This window comes from Mobula hypostoma, chromosome 8 (genome assembly GCF_963921235.1).
Source record: "Mobula hypostoma chromosome 8, sMobHyp1.1, whole genome shotgun sequence".
NCBI lineage: Eukaryota > Metazoa > Chordata > Chondrichthyes > Myliobatiformes > Myliobatidae > Mobula > Mobula hypostoma.
This window is the reverse complement of record NC_086104.1, coordinates 154,116,316-154,135,253: the sequence shown is the minus strand read 5'-3', so window position 1 is coordinate 154,135,253 and position 18,938 is coordinate 154,116,316. Positions and strand designations below refer to the sequence as shown.

The following is an 18,938-nucleotide window of genomic DNA, read 5'->3' as shown; positions in this document are numbered from 1 at the left end:
GACTTGTGATGTGTACCAGCTGCTCATATGGCCATCCGTTACTTGCTCTCATGGCTTCACATGACCCTAATTCGGGGTGGGGGAGGTAGGGGGCGGAGCTTAGCAGGTGCTATGTCTTGCCCAAGGGTGACCTGCAGATTAGTAGAGGGAAAATGTCTGTTTACATAAGTTTAAATCACATCCTTCTGCCACATCTAAACAGTTGACGTTTATTCTTCTCTAGAGATGCTGCCTGATCTGCTGAGTTCCTCCAACATTCTTAAATTGATTTACTGCGGAAATTCCCTAACCATTGAAAACTTATTTCTTGCAGACCAATTCATGCCCTTTGTGCAGACTTGAATTACCCACTGACAATGAAGAGTATGAAGAATACAAGCAAGAGAAGGTAAGATGAGAAACGTACAGCACACGTCAAAGATCTGAAATAAAAATAAACTGCAGGAAATACCCACAGACTTGTCTGTTCACATGTTCAGTAATTGACCTTTCATCAAAGCTGCAAAATTAGAGGACAGTTATAGAGTCATTATGGCACAGAATCAGGCCATTCAGCACATCTAGTCTGCCAAATTTATTCAGCCTAGTCCCATTAACCCACACCTTGACCGTAACCCTCCAAACCCCTCCCGGCTACGTACTTATACAAACATCTCTTAAGTGTTAAAATCAAGCTTGTATCCACTATTTCTGCTCAACCCACACTCACACCACCCTCTGTGAAGAATTTCCCCTTAAATAGTTCACCTTTCACCCTTAACCTGTAACTTCTAATTTCACCCAACCTCAGTGGAAAACTCCTACTTGCATTAACCCTATACTCAATTTTGTATACCTTTAACGAATCTCCCCTCGTTCTCCTGAACTTCAGGGAATGAAGTCCTAACTTGTTGAACCTTTCCCTGTAACTCAGTTGCTCAAATCCCGGCAAATTTATGGACCATGGCTCTTATGGAAATAGAGTAAGCAGAAGGGATACAAGAGGTACTGAGGATTCTGGAAATCTAGAGCAATATACACAATGTACCAGAGGAGCTCAGCAGGTCAGGCAGCATCTAAACAGTCAACGTTTTGAGCCAAGACCCTTCATCAGAAGTAGAAAGCATAGAAAGAAAGGTCTTTGATCAGATGAAATCCACATGAGGATAAATGACAGAAAGGGTAATGCCACAGTACAAAATGGGACAAGAAATAAACAGAAAATAAGCCCAGAAGTGTAAAAAGCTAAAAAGTACAATGACTAGCAACAGCTGAAAAATTGGAGACCATGAATGTGATTTGAAATTTCTGACAGCAGTATGGAGTTTGGGAGGTTGCAAAGTAGCAAATTGAAAGATGAATGAATTTACTGGAGTTTTCTTCTCTCTTCTTCCACTCCCCACTCTTGACTCCCCTCTTACCTCTTACCTGTCTATCACCTCCCTGCAGTACCCCTCCTCCTAACCTTTTACCCACTGTTTACTGTCATCTCCTATCAGATTCCTCCTCCTTCCGCCCTTTACCTCCCTGCGTCCTCCCTCCCCCACCCACCTACCTGCCCCCTCACTTGGCTTTCCCTATCATTTTCTAGAATGTACTCCTACCCCTCCTCCCCCACCTTATTCTTGTGTATCCCCCCCTTCCTTTCCAGTCCTGATGAAGGATCTCAGCCCAAAAGGTTGACAGTTTATTCCCTCTGTAGATGCTGTCTGACCGACTGAGTTCCTCCAGCACTTCGTATGTGTTACTGGTGCTTCATTAAGTTTCATATGAATATCGACTGAATCCAGGGAAGATATGGAGATAACAGAAATAGCTGCTAAGTCAAAGTACAGTTATCAATGTACATATACTGTACGTCACCATATACCACATTGAGTTCATTTCCTTTCAGGGATTTAGAGGAAAATAAATACAGTAGTATTTATGGAAAAATTATACATGAACAAAAGCAACCATAGTAAGCTTGATGTCACAAAAACAAAGGATCAAGGAATTTGGCAAAGCAAACTGTGTTTGGTCTCCCCAGTGTAGAGAGGTAGTACAATCCCAGTGAATATGATGCACTAAATTTAAATAATCACTCTTTCTCCTGGAAGTAGAGTCTGGGGCCCCGTATTGAGGGTATTTACTGCCTGTTGCGCCACTGGTGATTAGGGCAGCAATGAAGCTCCTCCATCTCTGACAGTGTTCAGGGCTTCCTTCATCATGTCAGTAACTTCCTTTTGGTTTTCACTGCTGTCAGTTATGCAAGTCCTGGGTGGAGACTCAGGAATACCGTCGCACTCAGATGCAGAAGGATTCTTCATTGCTGCTTCCATAACGATTTTGTTTTACCAGTCAGTGTTGTTAGCCCTGAGCTGAACCCCTGAACTTGGAGGACCGGTAGACCACCCTTAATCTGGCCTCTACCCTTTGACCTGTTTGGTATGGGTGACCCTACCAAAAGCCAAAGCATAAAACCCCAACATAGCTCTCTGGGTTATTGAGGCACATAAGCCTCCAAATCATGACCTCTTGGAGGCTATTGTGGGTAGGCAGGATCAAAATGGGTTGGTGTTTCATTTCCAATAAGATGCTATGCACAAAGGGGAGAGCAATTAAAAAGGAAAGGTACGTCGCATCCAGAGTTTCTCCGGTTAGCGGACGATTTGCCTCCATGCCTCTCTGACGTAGTGGGGAACCGCATATGAGGCAAGTTACAGCAGTGGTTTGCCATTGCCTTCTGCTGGGTGAGTTTCCAATGAGATCACCAGCTCGTAACCCAGCACGGATGGAAGACGTGCAGGGGGAGCCGGCTGGCTGGATTTGAATCCGGGACCTTTCGTCCCGAAGTCCGATGCTGATGCCACTACGCCACCAGCCGGGTCAATTAGGGAAGTGCAATAAATGCTGGCACTTTACAGATGTACTCACGTTTATTAATCCAAGGTAATGTTTTATAGGTTGTAGATAGTGTGCTTGTGGAGGAGGGAATGAATATAAAAGATAGTTCTTTTGTTCTTCATGTCCCATGTCGTATGACGTGGGTGATCATGGTTCTTCCATGACCATGATTGTTCTTGGCAAATTTTTTCTATGGTGGTGGTTCGCCATTGCCTTCTTCTGGGCAGTGTCTTTACAAGATGGGTGACCCCAGCCATTATCAATACTCTTCAGGGATTCTGCCTTATGTCAGTTATCACATAAGCAGAACTTGTGATGTGCACTAGTTGCTTGTATGACCACCCACCGCCTGCTCCCACGGCTTCACATGACCCTGATGTCAGTGGGGGGGGGGGTGAAGTGTGCTAAGCAGGGGTTTCACCTTAACAGTGACCTGCAGACTAGCAGAGGGAAGGAGTGCCTTACATCTCCTTTGGTAGAGATGTATCTTCACACCACCACCCTCAGTATTGAATTTTGTTGTGTGGAGTATCATTATTGACATGTAAACCAGTCTCAGTGGGGTGTAACATTTGGCTTTTAAACTGTGGATTACAAATCGATAGATACTGCATCACCCTACAAATCCAACTCCAACCACCCCAGAGCTGAGAATATGATGTACGTGTGAGCGTGTCTCTCTCTCTCTGTCCTTTTCTTGGAGTAGATTAGGAAACTGCCATTTTCCTGGATAAATTTGAACACAATGCCCACTTAGTATTACATTACTTCCCACATTTCAAAGATGTACAATTTGGGATTAGTAATCTGTGGGCATATTATGTTGTCAATAGTTATGGACTGTTTCCAACACAATCCTCACTGATTTGACTTGTTGCAAATAATGCATTTCACTCGGTTTCGAGGTTCATGTGATAAACAAAGCTAATCTGTACTGCTTGTCTGGCATTTGTGCAGCCTCCCAAGTGGGAATGCACTGTGGATAGGGGTAATAGGATTAAAATACATACTTGTTCTCATGAATAATATTTGTGCTTAATCCGCTAACGTGCAATTAAGCAATGTATTATTGAAGGATGTGATTTGTTATCTACCTCTGTAAAGAGTCATTGTCCAGAAATATTGTTTCTTGTTCCATCCACAACTGCTGCCTTATTTTGGAATAAAATATAACACTTTTTATTTCACATTTTTAGAATCTAAAGTATTTTGCTTTTTTTTAAAATTTTTACTTCATGGCGTGTTTCTAATGTCTTAAGTCTACCTGTGGGGGAAAAGAACTTAATCATCTCATTTATGTATTTGTATGTCGAATGCAGTAAGGAATGAAGTTAACTTGTGGCACATACTCTGAAGATTTGGTACAACTCTATTTTTGATCAGCAACATGTATTCACAATTAAAAGTTTACTTCCAAACACAGTGAGAGCCTTGCTGTGGTGAATTGATTAGAACTTTTTAAATGATTATTTTTGCTTGTTAGGATGTCAGCATGTTGTATTGGATAAAAGAGTGGATTTTTTGTAGATCACACCATGTCATTAATACTTTTATGGCAGTGTTAGATGGAAGGCATGCATTTTTGAATATTGAAATCAGAAGTTTAGGCTATCTCATTCTCCTCACATAAAAATCCTTAGAACCAATCACAGTAAAGACTTTTAACTGACTTAAGACCATAAAGCATGATTTGACCTTGCAGTCCATCAAGTCTGCTCCCTCATTCCATCATAGCTGACTTATTTTCCCCCTCAACCTCATTCTCCTGCCTTCTCCCTGTAACTTTTGACGCCCTTACTAATTGAGAAGCTATCAAGCTCTGCTTTAAATATACCAAATGACTTGGCCTCCACAGCCGTCAGTGACGATGAATTCCACAGACTCACTACCCTCTGGCTAGAGAAATTCCTCTTCATCTTTGTTCTAGAGGGAAGTTATTCGGGACTTGGCCATTGGAGTCAGTGATGCTGCTATCAGACTGTTCTTGATCCTGAACTCTTGTACGTTTATATCAAAGTACATTTTCTGTCCCTTTGACTCTCAGTATTTCTTACAAGCACTGTCCAACTTGAAGATTGCCAATTACAATAACCTTTTAAGAATATCTATTCTAATTTGGTGAATAAATGCACTGTTTTGGCCTTGATGCGCTTGTTAGCCTACTCCCCACAGCTTAGCAACTTGTATGTTTTTAAAACAAAAAAAAACTCCTGGTGTTCAGCCCGAAATGTAGTTAGGTCAGATCTTCTGGAACCAGTTGCAAATCCCGTCTGAGTATCATAGTCTTGTGGCTGAAACGTGCCACGTCAAATAAATTAAAGTTATCATTAATGAGAAACCTTCCCTGGTGGAGGACTTTTAAGTTAAAGATAATCAGAAGCCGTAGAGGAGAATGATCTGAACTCCAATTTGCTTATCAGACCATATATTAGGTAACTGGGGCTGGGAGCAAATGCAGCTGACTGACCCTTTGTAGTCAAGGGATCAGGCCACCAATAGACCCAACATACCAAAATGGCACAGGAGAATGGTGATTCTTTGTATGCAACTCTGTATTTTTGTTCTCTTTTCACACTACTTACTTGATATGTATTTCTTACTGTAAGTTAGTTGTGTTTATGTATTGCACTGTACTGCTGTAGTTAAAAACAATAAATTTCATGACATATGTCGATGAAAATAAACCTGATTCTGAGCATTGGAGGAGCCGGGTGTAGAGAACAGTGAGGGTATGCGAGGCCCCTATAGCAAATTTTGATACGGATTGTTGACATATTGGAGCACTGCAGAGTGATGACTGCAAAATGATTTTTTAAAAATTATACCTACAGGAGCGAAGAAAAGAGAAAGAGCAGCGTTTGGAAAATTTGCATGATGCCATGTACACGTGACCACCAGCAGGTGGCCTTCTGGAAACATTCTCATCTTCAACCTTCAAAGTAAATTTGTTATCAAAGTACGTATATATCACAATATACCACCCTGAGATTCATTTTCTTGCCCAGGCATTCACAGAACGAAGAAATAATACAGAATCAATGAGGAAGTACACACAATGAATAACAGCCAATGTGCAAAAGAAGACAAATTATACAAATAGAAATGAAAACAAATAATGATTATAAATAAATAATTCTGAGAGCATGAGTGGTAGAATCCTTGAGAGTGAGTCCATAGGTTGTGGAATCAGTTCCATGTTGAGTGAAGTTATCCTCTCTGGTTCAGGAGCTTGATGTTTGTATGATAATAATGGTTCCTGAACCTGGTGGAGGCTCCTGTACCTCCTGCCCAGTGGTGGTAGTGAGAAGACATCATGGCCTGAGTGGTGAGCGTCCTTGCAAATGTTATTCTGGTAGCACTCCTGCTTTGGTCTGGGCTTGCCTGGCTTCCAGTCTGTGTGGATTATATAGTGGCCGCGTCGGCTCCTTGAACATGTACTAACAGGCACTGTTTTCCCCTCTCTTCAACAAAAAATGCAGAACAAGGATCAATAGCAGCTACACACAGCATGTTTTATAAAATTATAGAACTACACTTCATCTCCTTTTACTTGTGCAGGAATACAACTATTGTTCTCATTGTGACTGGTTCTTCCTGTGGTGCCATTGCTTCATAAACTTTGTTTTAAATAGTTTAGAAATGTTAATTAAGATACTTTTTAAAATTGTTGCTTTTTATTATACCTTTTTTGTACAAAAATGCATGTATAAAAGTTGACATTGGGGCAATGCACCTTTGTCCATGTGTGACATAGATTGAGAGATTTTTTTTCTCTGTTTCCCTGGCATCAATGTTTCTTACATGGTTCAGGGCATAGTTTTCCAGTTTCCAGATACATTAGTGAGGTGTGAAGCAACGTGGGTTCTAAAGTGGCCCGCCATGTTGACAGAACACGTTTGGCCCCAGACTCACTGTAGTCGTCAAGTTGCCACTTTAAATTACATTCATAATCACTTTGGATCTGTTGAAGTAATATTTTATGTCAAAACTAATTGTAAAACTTAAAAGACCAAAAACACATGCTTAAAATAATTAAAATATTAATTGAACCAAATATTTTTGCATTACACTTGGTAATTCTTCCATTTATATCAGCGGTCCCCAACCACCGGGCCGTGGACCGGTACCGGGCCGCAAGGCATGCGCTACCGGGCCGCGAGGAAACGATATAATTTGGCGATAGGAGCAGCTGCACCTTTCCTCATTCACTGTCACGCCCACTGTTGAGCTTGGAACGCACGCGAGGTCATTACGCACGCGTCATCCATGTCAGCGCAGGAAGGAGATCAACTCCTCGAGCTTGCAAATGATGGCGGGCTGAAAAGTATGTTTGACATAATATCTCTGCCGGCATTCCGGATCAAAGTCAAGGCTAAATATTCTGAGATATTCAGGAAAGCACTGAAAATGTTGCTTCCATTTCCAACATATCTCTGCAATGAATGCAACGAAAACTAATTTGCGGAATAGACTGGACATAAGGAACCCCCTTCAAGTATCGCTGTCTCCCATCACCCCTCAATAGGACGGTGTTGTTGCAGGGAAATAAGCCCAGGGCTCCCACTGATTCAGCGATATTGGTGCGTTGCAATGATTTTAGATGTTCATACGAGGAAAATATGCGCTGTGGTGTTTGATATCCAAACGTTACTTAAAATGTTATGATGCTATTATAAGTGACTTATATAACCATGTAACAATTACGGCATGGAAACAGGCGATCTCGCCCCTTCTAGTCCGTGCCGAACGCTACTCTCACCTAGTCCCACCGACCTGCACTCAGCCCATAACCCTCCATTCCTTTCCTGTCCATATACCCATCCAATTTTTCTTTAAATGATAATATCGAACCTGCCTCTACCGGAAGTTCGTTCAACACTTCAAGCTCCCCTGTCCTCCCCTGATAATTGTCTTATCGCTATATTCATGCGAGGAAAATATGCGCTGTGTGTTTAATATTAAATTCGTTAGATAAACCCTTTTAGAAACGAAATTGAGCGTATTAGCCACTTATCACCTATATTCCGGTCGTGATTAACACCCCCCCACCCACCCCCGCTGCCGACAACAGATTCGGCAAAAGCAATTTTTAAGAAATCGGCATGTAAACGCATGCACAAGTTACGCATGCGCACTGGTGCCCGCGCAAGGCTTCATGGTCATTGTAATCTTTTTGGGGTAAACCCAACGTATTTGACTTGTACATTAGCAACCCTACCCCCCCCCCCCCGCCCCGGTCGACCGGTCCGCAAGAATATTGTCAATATGAAACCGGTCCACAGTATGAAAAAGGTTGGGGACCCCTGATTTATATCTCAGAGATGAACAGATAGAGATGTTTGCATTCCACAAGGCATCTACCAAGAGCATACAGATTCTCCACAGCTCTTCCTTTGAACAACATGCTGTTGCTACGTCCTCTGCTCAGGAATAGCCTAGTTTAAGCCAAATCATAATAAAGATGGGCCCAAGAATTGTATAGGGAGGCCATGTAATCATTTCTTGCCCAATCAGTTATTGATTATTTGATACATATTTCCCCTTTCCCTTTACTAGGAATGATTTTGTCCTGGGAATGTTTCTTCTAGTCACATGGGAGAGAAGGTAGTATACAGTAATCCTGATAAAGGGTCTCAGCCCAAAGCCTCCACAGTTTATTCCTCTCTGTAGATGCTGCCTGATCTGCTCAGTTCCTCCAGCATTGTGTATGTTACTCTGCAGTTATCAGCAGTTTAGTTCATGTGACATTGCTGACTTTTGTATGGTACTGTATTTGTCAATGTGGAGCAGTGAATGAGTTTGTTAATCTGGTAGGACCAAAGGATGTTGGGAATAGCGGGGGTGAAGTGCTGTGGGACAGGTGGCAGAGAAGGAGTGCCAGGGTGGGGGATGGTTCGGGTGCAAATACACCCAGCCCTGAGGCACCAGGCTAGGTAATTGGTTTATTTGATCACTACAGAATGTCTCTCTGGTGATTCCCACTCCCTTCTCCTTTTCCCAACCATGATTCCTCTCTCCCTGTCTCCTTCCCACTCACAATAGAGACTCCCTTAGAATCAGGTTTAGCATCACTCACATATGTCATGAAATTTGTTTTTTTTCTGTGGCAGCAGTACAAGGTAATACATGAAATTACTACAGTACTGTGCAAAAGTCTTGGGAACCATAGCTATATATGTATGCCCAATACTTCTGCGCAGTACTGTCTAAGAAGCACATCTCGAGGCAAATCACAAGCAATATCAAGGGAAACTTTTAATCACTCTATTTGATGCTGAGGTGCATCGTAGGATGCGCAGGGACACATCATCAGGGATGTAACCTGGGGTTAGCGGGTGTTTCAGGTCTTTCAATATCCAGGCGACCCAGCCAGGGTTGATTTGGCCCTGGCATGTCTTCCAGCAGCATTATTTGCTCTACAGAAGACAAAGCTGAACTGTGTTTGACTGCAGATTTCTGTAACAATCATGGACTCATGATCTTGGGCTGTATTTTTGGTATGACTCTATTTTACTGATATTTTGTATGTGCTTGCTATTTTATGTGTTACATGTGCTTTATTCTGTGTTTGACTGTTGGTACTATGTGTTCCACTTTGGCCCTGGAGTAATGCTGTTTCATTTGGCTGTATTCATGGCTATTCATGTATGGTTGAATGACAGTTGAATTTGAACTTGGTCCACAGATCACACCTCTTGAGCCACAGTCATCTGGAGGTACGTTCAGCAACCTCTGGGACGGTCCTGATGGCTCTCAGTCCTTGTAATGCCAAGGAGAGAATTTTCACCATGATGTCTTCCATGAAGTTTCTGATTTGGGGGGGGGGGAGGGAAGGGAGCTGCTGCACACTAGAGGGCCTCTACACTCCACTTGGGTTGCCTTAACCTGCTGTACATCTGCTTATAATGCCCTTCTCGAGCCAATGCTAGCCTAATGTGGTTGTTCCTGAGGAGAGACTCAATCTGAAGTTCCTGTAGTATAGGATGAGATACCTTATCTTCCTTGGAACATGATGTCGGTTCAGCACGATCTCCACCAGCTTGTGTGGTAATGACCGGTACATGTTGGCAAGGTCTAGCCACAGTAGGATTAGGTCTCCCTTTCCTTCGTGCTGGGGACCCATGCCCATGTGATCCAGGCATCTTGGCACTCCGGGAATCCCTCCCTTCTGCACAGATGTATCAGTGTAGCCATTTTTGAGGGAAAAAAAAACTCAGGCGACAGGAAGCAATACTGAAAAATATCTTCCCTTCCACACTGAGCAGCAGATGGATCTAAACTGTTCATTGTGCTTGGAGTTCTCTTTGGGAATCCCGACTCCCTCTGCACACCTCCACTAGTCAAAATGACCTTTAACTATGTCAGATAACCCTATCTTTTCTGAAGGTGTAGATCCGTCTCTAGTTTGGTGCATGCGAGGTGCCCGCTATGCTTCTGTCCTAGCAGCTGCTTGGTGAATCCATTGGGGTTCACGATAAAGGCAGCTCATTTTGTGGCTCACTCTCTTCCCTGTCTCCTATGCCATTCTGCCCTGTGCAGTGCCATAAGCATATGATTTACAGAGCTCAGCAAGTGTTGGTTTCTCTTCTTCACTTGTTCCCCCACCCCTGCCTGTACTGTTTAGTCAGGGATTGGAGCTCCTGATCAGCTGGAGTATTTTGGCTGCCCCATGGTTCATTGTATAGGAGACTTTGCTGGTTTTCTTCTCCACTAAGCCAAATCTCTAAGTAGCGAAGCTGACAGTGATAGCTGACGTGTTCTGCAGGTAACTACATCTTACTTGGCTATTGCTTCAATGATATGGACTACATCCTCAAACTGTAGTCACTCCCTCCGATGGCTTGTTGGAGGCCACATAACCTGCCAGTGATTTGCTACTCTGCCTGGAGTGAGAGTTTCTGGCACTTGAAGGTTCTGGGCACTGTGGGCTCCTACTGCATCTCACCAGAAATGAATCGTAAGCACTGTGTTGCTCTCTCCCGCTCCAGGCATTTCATCTTGGCCTGATAGATTTTTATGCCAAGCAGGTTCGTGCAAACCTTGCCACAAATGCATCTGTCACTTTTAATTGATGATCTGTTTGCAAAAGTTGACATTCTTGAGTCCGTCCTGGCAAAGTGCTGATCCTCCCCTCCCTCTTGGGCCCCTGGGGTTATGTCTCAGTAGGTCTCTCCATAGCTTATGAGGTTTCTTCCTCTTGGAAGATGCAGGTTGGGCTGCTAGCCCAACCCCCCCAGTTGCCGTCTTTCTGAGCTGTCAACTGCCTCTCCAGTAGTCACCAACCTGTTCTTTGTTGTTACCCAGACTGATACAAATCTAAAAGGAAAATTGCTAAAGAAATTCCATCTTTTAAGTTAATTGTGTTTAGCCTTGGTATTCTTATTTCACAATTTTATCTTTGCAATTACTTTGGATCTGTTTAAATAATGTATTAAAAAATCAAATTTGATTGTAAAAGTTAAATGGCCAAAAACAAATATACTTAATAAAAACATTAAATAAATCAAATAAAAACTTTGCTTTAATTCTGGAATCTTTTTGGGAGGGGGTAAAGTCAATTCTATGCAAAATGCTATCCATTACTATAAATGATGGTTGTGTCAGACTAGACTTTTAACAAGTTCTGCTTTGTTGTAATTATAAAAACTTTTTCTAATGAAATTTAATTTTTATTTGCTTTTATTTAGCGATACAGCACGGTAACATCTGACTAATTAATTAACTAACCTGTACGTCTTTGAAATGTGGGAGGAAACCAGAGCACCCAGAGGAAACCCCAGAGTCACAGGGAGAACGTACAAGCTCCTTATAGACAGTGATGGGAAAAGAACCTGGGTTGCTGGCTCAGTAGTACTGTTAGGCTAACTACTACAGGGGAAGAAGGATAACATTTTTCTTTCAGGAAGCAAGGGTATTATCTGCATTAAGAGTTGTTCTTCACATTGAAAAATGGACTATTCTCATAACCACATTATAAATTGCAAAGTAGTGCAATCACTCAAGTTGAGTCTGACGTTCTCCTAATGTAGGGAGTTTTCTATTGGTGGGTCCTCAGGATTCACACATTCTGGTGCCAGAGATGGTATGACTAAGTGGTGGCTGTGGTTAGCGGTTGGGTCTACTGGTTGTTCATTCTCTTCTTTTGCAGCTGCTGCTTGTTCCCTGCGACACAAAATGCGGAAGTCGATCTCATGTAGCACAGGTCCCTCTTGAATAGATTTTCTCCAGGTGTATCTATTGAATACGATATCTAAATTGGAAAGTACATAGGAAATAAGGTTAAAATCTTTGTATAGAAACAGAAACCAGTAGTATCCTAGCTATTAGTTATAGTCATAGAAAAGTAAGCACAGAAACAGGCCCTTTGGCCCATCTAGTCCATGCTGAATTTAAACTGTCTAGTCCCATCAGCCTGCACTGGGACCATAACCCTCCATATCCCTACTGTCTATGTACCTATCCAAACCTCTCTTAAACTTTGAAATCTAGCTTGCATGCACCATTTGTTCTGGCAGTTTGTTCCACGCTCTCAAGACCCTCTGAGTGAAGAATGTTCCCCCTAAACTTTTCATCTTTCATCCTTAACCCATGACCTCTAGAAGTAGTCCCACTTAACCTTGGTGGAAAAAGCCTGCTTACATCTACTCTATCTATACCATCATAATTTTGTATAGCTTTATCAAATCTCCCCTCAGTCTGCTACACTCCAAGAATTAAAGTCTTAACCTATTCAATCTTTCCTTATAATTCAGGTCCTAGAGACCTGGCAACATACTTGTAACTTTATCTGTACTCTTTCAACTTTATTTACATCTTTCCTCTTAGGAGGAAGCCCTTTGCTGCCTATAAATCATTTATCTGAATTGTGCCTGACATTACTACATGTTGTCATCCAGTTGTTCAATTTTAAGGTCTTCTATCTTCTGGAAGTCTGTGCCACGTGTAATCTCTGTGAAGAACACTTTCTGCAGTTAATGTACAATTTTCTGCCATTTCCTTTCAAAGTAATTCCATTTTCTTGGCTACCCTTGTCCAGAATTTAAAACGTTGATTCCTCCTCTGAGCTCCAATTACACAAGTTTCACGGATGAAGATTGGCCCAAACGAGGTGGCAGTGGGAGAAATCCACTCAGATTGTTGCTGCTCGAAAGAGCACGTACAGGGATTTCGGAAAAGGATGGAAATGTTATTATCGATAGCACAAGGCTTGGAAGGAACAATGGTGCCCTGGGCAAGTCCACACACAATGCCTTCTGGGTGCGGTCTGTTATATTTGAGAACAAACCACCCACAGAGAGAGGTGAAGAAAATTAATGAGTGTTTGGAGAGGGAACAAACAAAGGTTGTATTAAAATTCCAATCTACGTAATGCTGAGATTTTATGCAGAAGAGTTCACAACTTGCAAATAAAATTTTGTCAACAAAGATTGTTGGGTTCAGTTTTCTTCTAAAGAGCTGCCTGTATTGAAGTTACCAACCTTCTCTGACCAGATTAAATCTGTGTGCAAACTGTCCTGTAAATACCTTAATGGAGTTGACACTTGACAACATGCTGAAGGCACTGGAGAAGTGAATCCTTGTTCCCAGTTCAGTTCTGAAGGAGATTCCCATAGAATCAAACAGCACGGAAACAGTCCATGCTGAACAAGAAGAACCCGTCGCCCAAGTTAGTCCCATTTGCCAGTGTTTGGCCCAGTGAAAGGCCTAAACCTTTCCTATCCATGTACCTGTCCAGCTAAATTTTAATAGTTGTTATTGGGACTGCTTATAATCCTAATGTGAACAATTGTTTGCCTTGGGCTGAATGGCCTAGTTCTGCTCCTATGTCTTAAAGTCTTGGTACTAAAGTACAATCAGCAATTATTTGATGGCTTTTTGAGTAGCAGAAATAATTGAACCAAGAGGGTTCCCAGCAATGGATCTGTGGACCCCAGGTTGGGAATTCGGTCCAAAGTAATTTAACTCTGCTAAGAAATGGGAAAAAAACATTCAGCTTTGGTTGTGCATCAGATTAAAAATGCATTCTAGCAAAGGATTTGGCAATGATTTAGATCAGGGGTTCATCATTTAAGGTCCATGGACCCTTTGGTTAATGGTAGGCTTTAAAAAAAAGGTTGGGAACCCCTGACTTAGATGAAGAGATCAGGTGTATGATGTCAAAATTTGCTAATGATACAGAGCTGGGTACCAGTGTGGGTTGTGGTGAGGATACAGAGGAATGTAGACAGGCTAAGTGAATGAGTAGGGACATGGCAAGTGGAACATAATGTGGAATAGTGTGATTTCATTTCATCACATTGGTAGAAAAACAGAAATATGAAGAGTTTGTTTTAAAATAGACATTGAAAATTTAAAGAGGAGCTGAAATTTCCTTTTCCGTTAATGATAACACTGGCATACCGGTTACCGTGACACTGTTACAGCTCGGGGCGTCGGCGTTCAATTTTTGGCACCATCTGTAAGGAGTTTGTATGTTCTCCCCCATGACCGCCTGGGTTTCCTCCTACAGTTCAAAGATGTACCAATTAATAGGCTAATTGGACATTGTAAATTGTCGTCTGATCAGGCGATTGTTAAATAGGTGGGTTGCTGGGTGGCGTGGCATTGTTGGGCTGGTAGAACCTATTCCATGCCATATCTCCAAATAAATTATTTTTAAATCACAAAGTTAACATGCAGATACGGCTAACTATAAGGAAGGCAAACAGTATGTTGGGTGTAGGGGCTAGCATAATGATTTACAACGCCAGCAATCGCAGCTCATTTCCTGCTACTGTCTGTAAGGAGTTGGTACATTCACCTCATAATCATGTGGATTTCCTCCAGGTGCTCCAGTTTCCACCCACATTCTAAAGACATACCGGTTAGTAAGTTGTGGGTATGCTATGCTGTTGCTGGAAGCATGGCAACTCCTGTGAGCTGCTCCCAGCAAAATCTAGGAATGTGTTGGTCATTGACACAAATATGATACATTTCAGTTTATCTTTTAATGTACATGTGACAAAATATACCTATTTATCTTGATCTAATGTCCTGATGCATTCTCCTGGACTATTGAGAAACAATCATTCCCGCCTGCCCCTGAGGTTTTGAGACCGAGATGACCATCTCAAGCACTTAACCATTTCACAACATATGCCGGTGATAGTAAACCTGATTCTGATTCTGAAAATATCACCAATGTTATCACTGCAAAGACCTCTAAGTACACTGGAAGGGCAAGTGAATTGATGCCGGTTCCCTTTCTATGGCCAGCATTGTGATCCTAGTTACACTGGGCACACCACAGTGTTCACATGTTCTGACAGCATATGCCTGAGACTCTTTCAAAATTGGGCATGTTCACACATTGAAACAAACACATTCGAGCTTGGAGCTTGGTGTCCTGTCATTGGCTAATCCAGGGGTCAACTGGATGTCCAGAAGCCGAAGCCCGATAGCCAAATCCTGAAGCCTGGAGACTGGAGGTCTGTCCTGGAGTTAGAAGGCTCCATGTGTGGGCAAATGGAAGAGAGGAAATGGGGTTGTTTTGCTGTCATTATTTTGTTGCTTGTTGTGTTCTGGCTTTTATTTTGGTTCTTCAAGGTTGTTAAAGCCGGGGCTGGTAATGGGGACAAGCTCCCACTACCTATTAAATGCTCCCAATGGTGTGCGTCTCAAATAGCCTCTGACAACCAAGTCCAGCTCCTGGCCTTCACGTGTGGTTTAGCTACTAATCCCAGCAGAACCATTTCTACTGGTGGGAGAAATGGCAGAAGCAGGCTACTAATGCCCTAAACCCAGTCACTTTGGGCAGGTGGGGCTGGTCAGCTCATCCAGAAGGAAAACTCTGATCTCACACCTCTGCTGCCTTGCGGCTAAGCCCAATCATGGCGAAGGATTTGGGAGTAAACCCCCAGGAAAAAGTCCGGAGCTGAAGGCCCCAAGGCAGTCCTACGTTAAGTTCAATTCTGACTGGCAACTCTGCAACACCGCCTGCCTTTCCTTTGGATTCATCAGCTGTGTGGAGAAGGGGAGCCTGCCGCACGGGCAACAGCTTGCTCTCCATATCGTACTGCCCTGGCTTGCGTATCGACTAACAACGATGTACCAAAAGCGTTGACAGCTAGGACACAGCACATCGTGGATGACCCTGACCAGCGGAGAGCCTTTCTGCATTATGGGAATGTTATGTTGGCACTGGAATGTGTGGCAACACTTGCGGGCTGCCCCCAGCACATCTGTAGGGGTGATGGTTGTTTGCACAAATGACGCATACACTGTATGTTTCCATTTTGCGTGTGATAAATAAATCTGAATTTTTGTTCCATGCTCTGTCACAGGAAGAGGTTACCAGGCAGACAGATAAAAAGATTCAAGGGTGTGCTCAAAGTCTGCTTGAAGAAATGCAGTGTTCCTTTAGACTCCTGCAAATCTCTGGCCCATGATCACTCAGAGTGGAGAAGGAGCTACTGAGAGCACACAAGTCCCTGTGTAAGTGACAGGAGGAGCAAGACCAATGTGGAAACTATCCACTACCTTGCCCATCCATTGAAGACAATGGTTTCCACATTGGTCTCTTTAGCCTCCTCAGAACCGACAAAAGTTAAGCAAAGTCGGTCATCTTCAGCCCTGAGAGACTATCCCAATAGAAGAGTAATGGTTCACTGACAGTGTCTCTCTCAAGATGGATATAATGGCCTTGGAATAGGTATGTTGTAGATCAAAATGAAATGGAGCTTAACAAGTCAAATTATGAAGACATTGCATTAATATCCTTTGCTTCCTCACCTATAAATGGTTAAAAAGGTCTTCCTGGAGAAATACACATTTGCAGTCACCCTTTATAGCTGTGATGGTTTCATCATCAATATCCACTGTCAAAGTTCACATGTAAACCCCACCACACCCCTTTCGCCGCTACTTTATCATTTTCAGTCACCTTATTGTCGGATACTCCTCTACCTGGCATTGTTTTACCAACTAACAATCAGTCTATGCACACAAGCTATTTTTATATATTTATATTTAGTGTGTTTCTTCATGCTGCATCAGATCCAGAGTAACAGTCACTTTGTTCTCCTTTATGTGTGCTGAAAAATGACAATGAACAATCTTGAGTCTTTAATCTGGGACAGAGGATAATCATTTGGGAGAAGTCACGGATGGCAACATCCATGCAGGACAGGCAGGAAGAGTGAACAAAGGCAGAACATTCATATGAAAGCAAATGGTAGAACGCGTTGTTGTTGGGCAGTAGACACATATGCGTCCCTTGCTGCTATTTCCTGAGTGGGTTGTGCTCATGGAGCTGACAGTGAAAAACAAACTGTAGACGCTGGAGATCTAAAATCAAAACAGGAAATGCTGTAAGTAGACAGCATGGTAGTGTAGCAGTTAGCTATTACAGTGCCAGTGATCACCGATCGGGGTTTCTATTCCCACTGCTGTACGTTCTCCCCGTGACTGTGTGTTTCCTCTGGGTGTTTTGGTTTCCTTCGCATTCCAAATATGTACATTTAGGGTTAGTGTGCTATTTTGCCGCTGGAAGCACGGTGATACTTGCAGGCTGTCCAGCACGATCCTTGCGGATTTGATTTGCACAAATGATGCAATTCACTGTATGTATGCATGTTTATATATTTATTTATTGAGATGCAGCGTGGAATAGCCTCTCCCAGACCTTCGAGCCACGGCACCCAGCAACCCCCAATTTAACCCTAGCCTAATCATGGGACAATTTACAATGACCAATTGACCTACCAACCGGCACGTCTTTGGACTGTGGGAGGAAACCAGAGCACTCGTTTTGATGTACATGTGACAAATAAAGCTAATCTTTAAATCTTTTTTCTTATCGACAGGTCAGGCCACTTCTCATGAGAGTCATAGAGCACGGAGCTACTGAGTCTGGTAATAGTAGAACATGGAGCTCATTGAGTGCATATTGACCATTAGTCACCCATTTTGTCTTTCTCGGTTCAAAGGTTTCTATAGATGGTAACTGCAGCTACAAAATTAAACGGTGCTTACTTCTGGAGAGGACAGTAATGGCAAATTTAGATAAAATACTGAAGAGCAGAGACATAACATTGTCTACAAAGATCTGTATAGTCAAGTCTATGGTATTTCTGTTGTGATGTATGGCTGTGAGAGCTGGACTATTAGTGAGGCTGAATACAAAAGAATCGACGCCTTTGAACTTGAATGCTGGAGGAAAGTGTTAGGAGTTCATTGGATAGCAAGAAGATCCAACAAGTCAAGACTGCTCACTAGGAAGGTTGATTATGAGACAAAAGCTCAAATATCTTGGCCACATCATGAGAAGACAGGGTTCCTTGGAGAGGACTCTCATGTTAAGTAAAACAGAAGATAAAAGAAGGAGAGGATGACCGAGGCTGCGATGGATAGATAGTATTACTCAGACAATGCATATGACCTTGGGGGATCTTAGAGAGGCAGTTTCCAACAACAAGGCTTGGTGTGCACAAGGAGTCACAAAGAGTCGGATTTGACTTAACAACTGAACAATAACAAAACCCGTTTACGTTAACCCTTCTAATCATTCCGCATTCTCATCAACTCCTCCTGAGATTCTACCGCCTGACAAAACAACTGGGGCAACTTACAGTGGTCACTTAACCCACTGGTTGTTTGAGATGTGGGAGCAAACTGCAGGGCAGGGAGAGCCATAGAGAAAACATGAAAACTCCACACGGATAGCACCCGAGGTCAGGATTGAACCTGGATATCCAAAAATAGAATGCAGTGGTTCACCCAGCTGCAGCACTGTACTGCCCTAAATTTGTTGGACAAATTAAAAGGATAAAAATGAAAACATTTTGTCAGAGAATTTTTAAAATAAAGCTCATTACCAGACTTTAAGTGGCGAATCTTTTATTTTAGCATGGTATTATTGGGAGTCCACATGTGTGGAACTCTGAGGTACAAGGAAAAAGTTCGTGTTTATATCTAGTAGCCGATCAGTGAAAAATCAGTCAATGTCAAAGACTTGACAGTCTGTAGAGTTTCTTCATGATTTGTGGCATCATTGTCTGCATTTATCTTGCATGTGCAGCTGTTTTATTGCCCTG

The 18,938-nt window shown here is 42.6% G+C and overlaps 1 protein-coding gene across 3 annotated transcripts in view; it reads left to right on the top strand.

Moving 5' to 3' along the window:
• Positions 1-18,716, top strand: part of rnf181 (ring finger protein 181) — a 28,049-nt gene extending 9,333 nt beyond the window's left edge. The window contains exons 4-6 of one of the 3 annotated variants that reach the window (XR_010019067.1): positions 314-388; positions 5,697-5,821; positions 17,709-18,716. Coding sequence is in view for 1 of the 3 variants with exons in the window: in XM_063057127.1 (XP_062913197.1) it covers positions 314-388; positions 5,697-5,756 (135 nt within the window). In the remaining 2 variants the exon portion in view is untranslated. Of the gene's footprint in view, positions 1-313; positions 389-5,696; positions 11,384-17,708 lie in introns of those variants that run through there. The other 2 variants (XR_010019066.1, XM_063057127.1) reach the window with 2 other exon arrangements.
• The last annotated feature ends 222 nt before the right edge of the window (positions 18,717-18,938 follow it).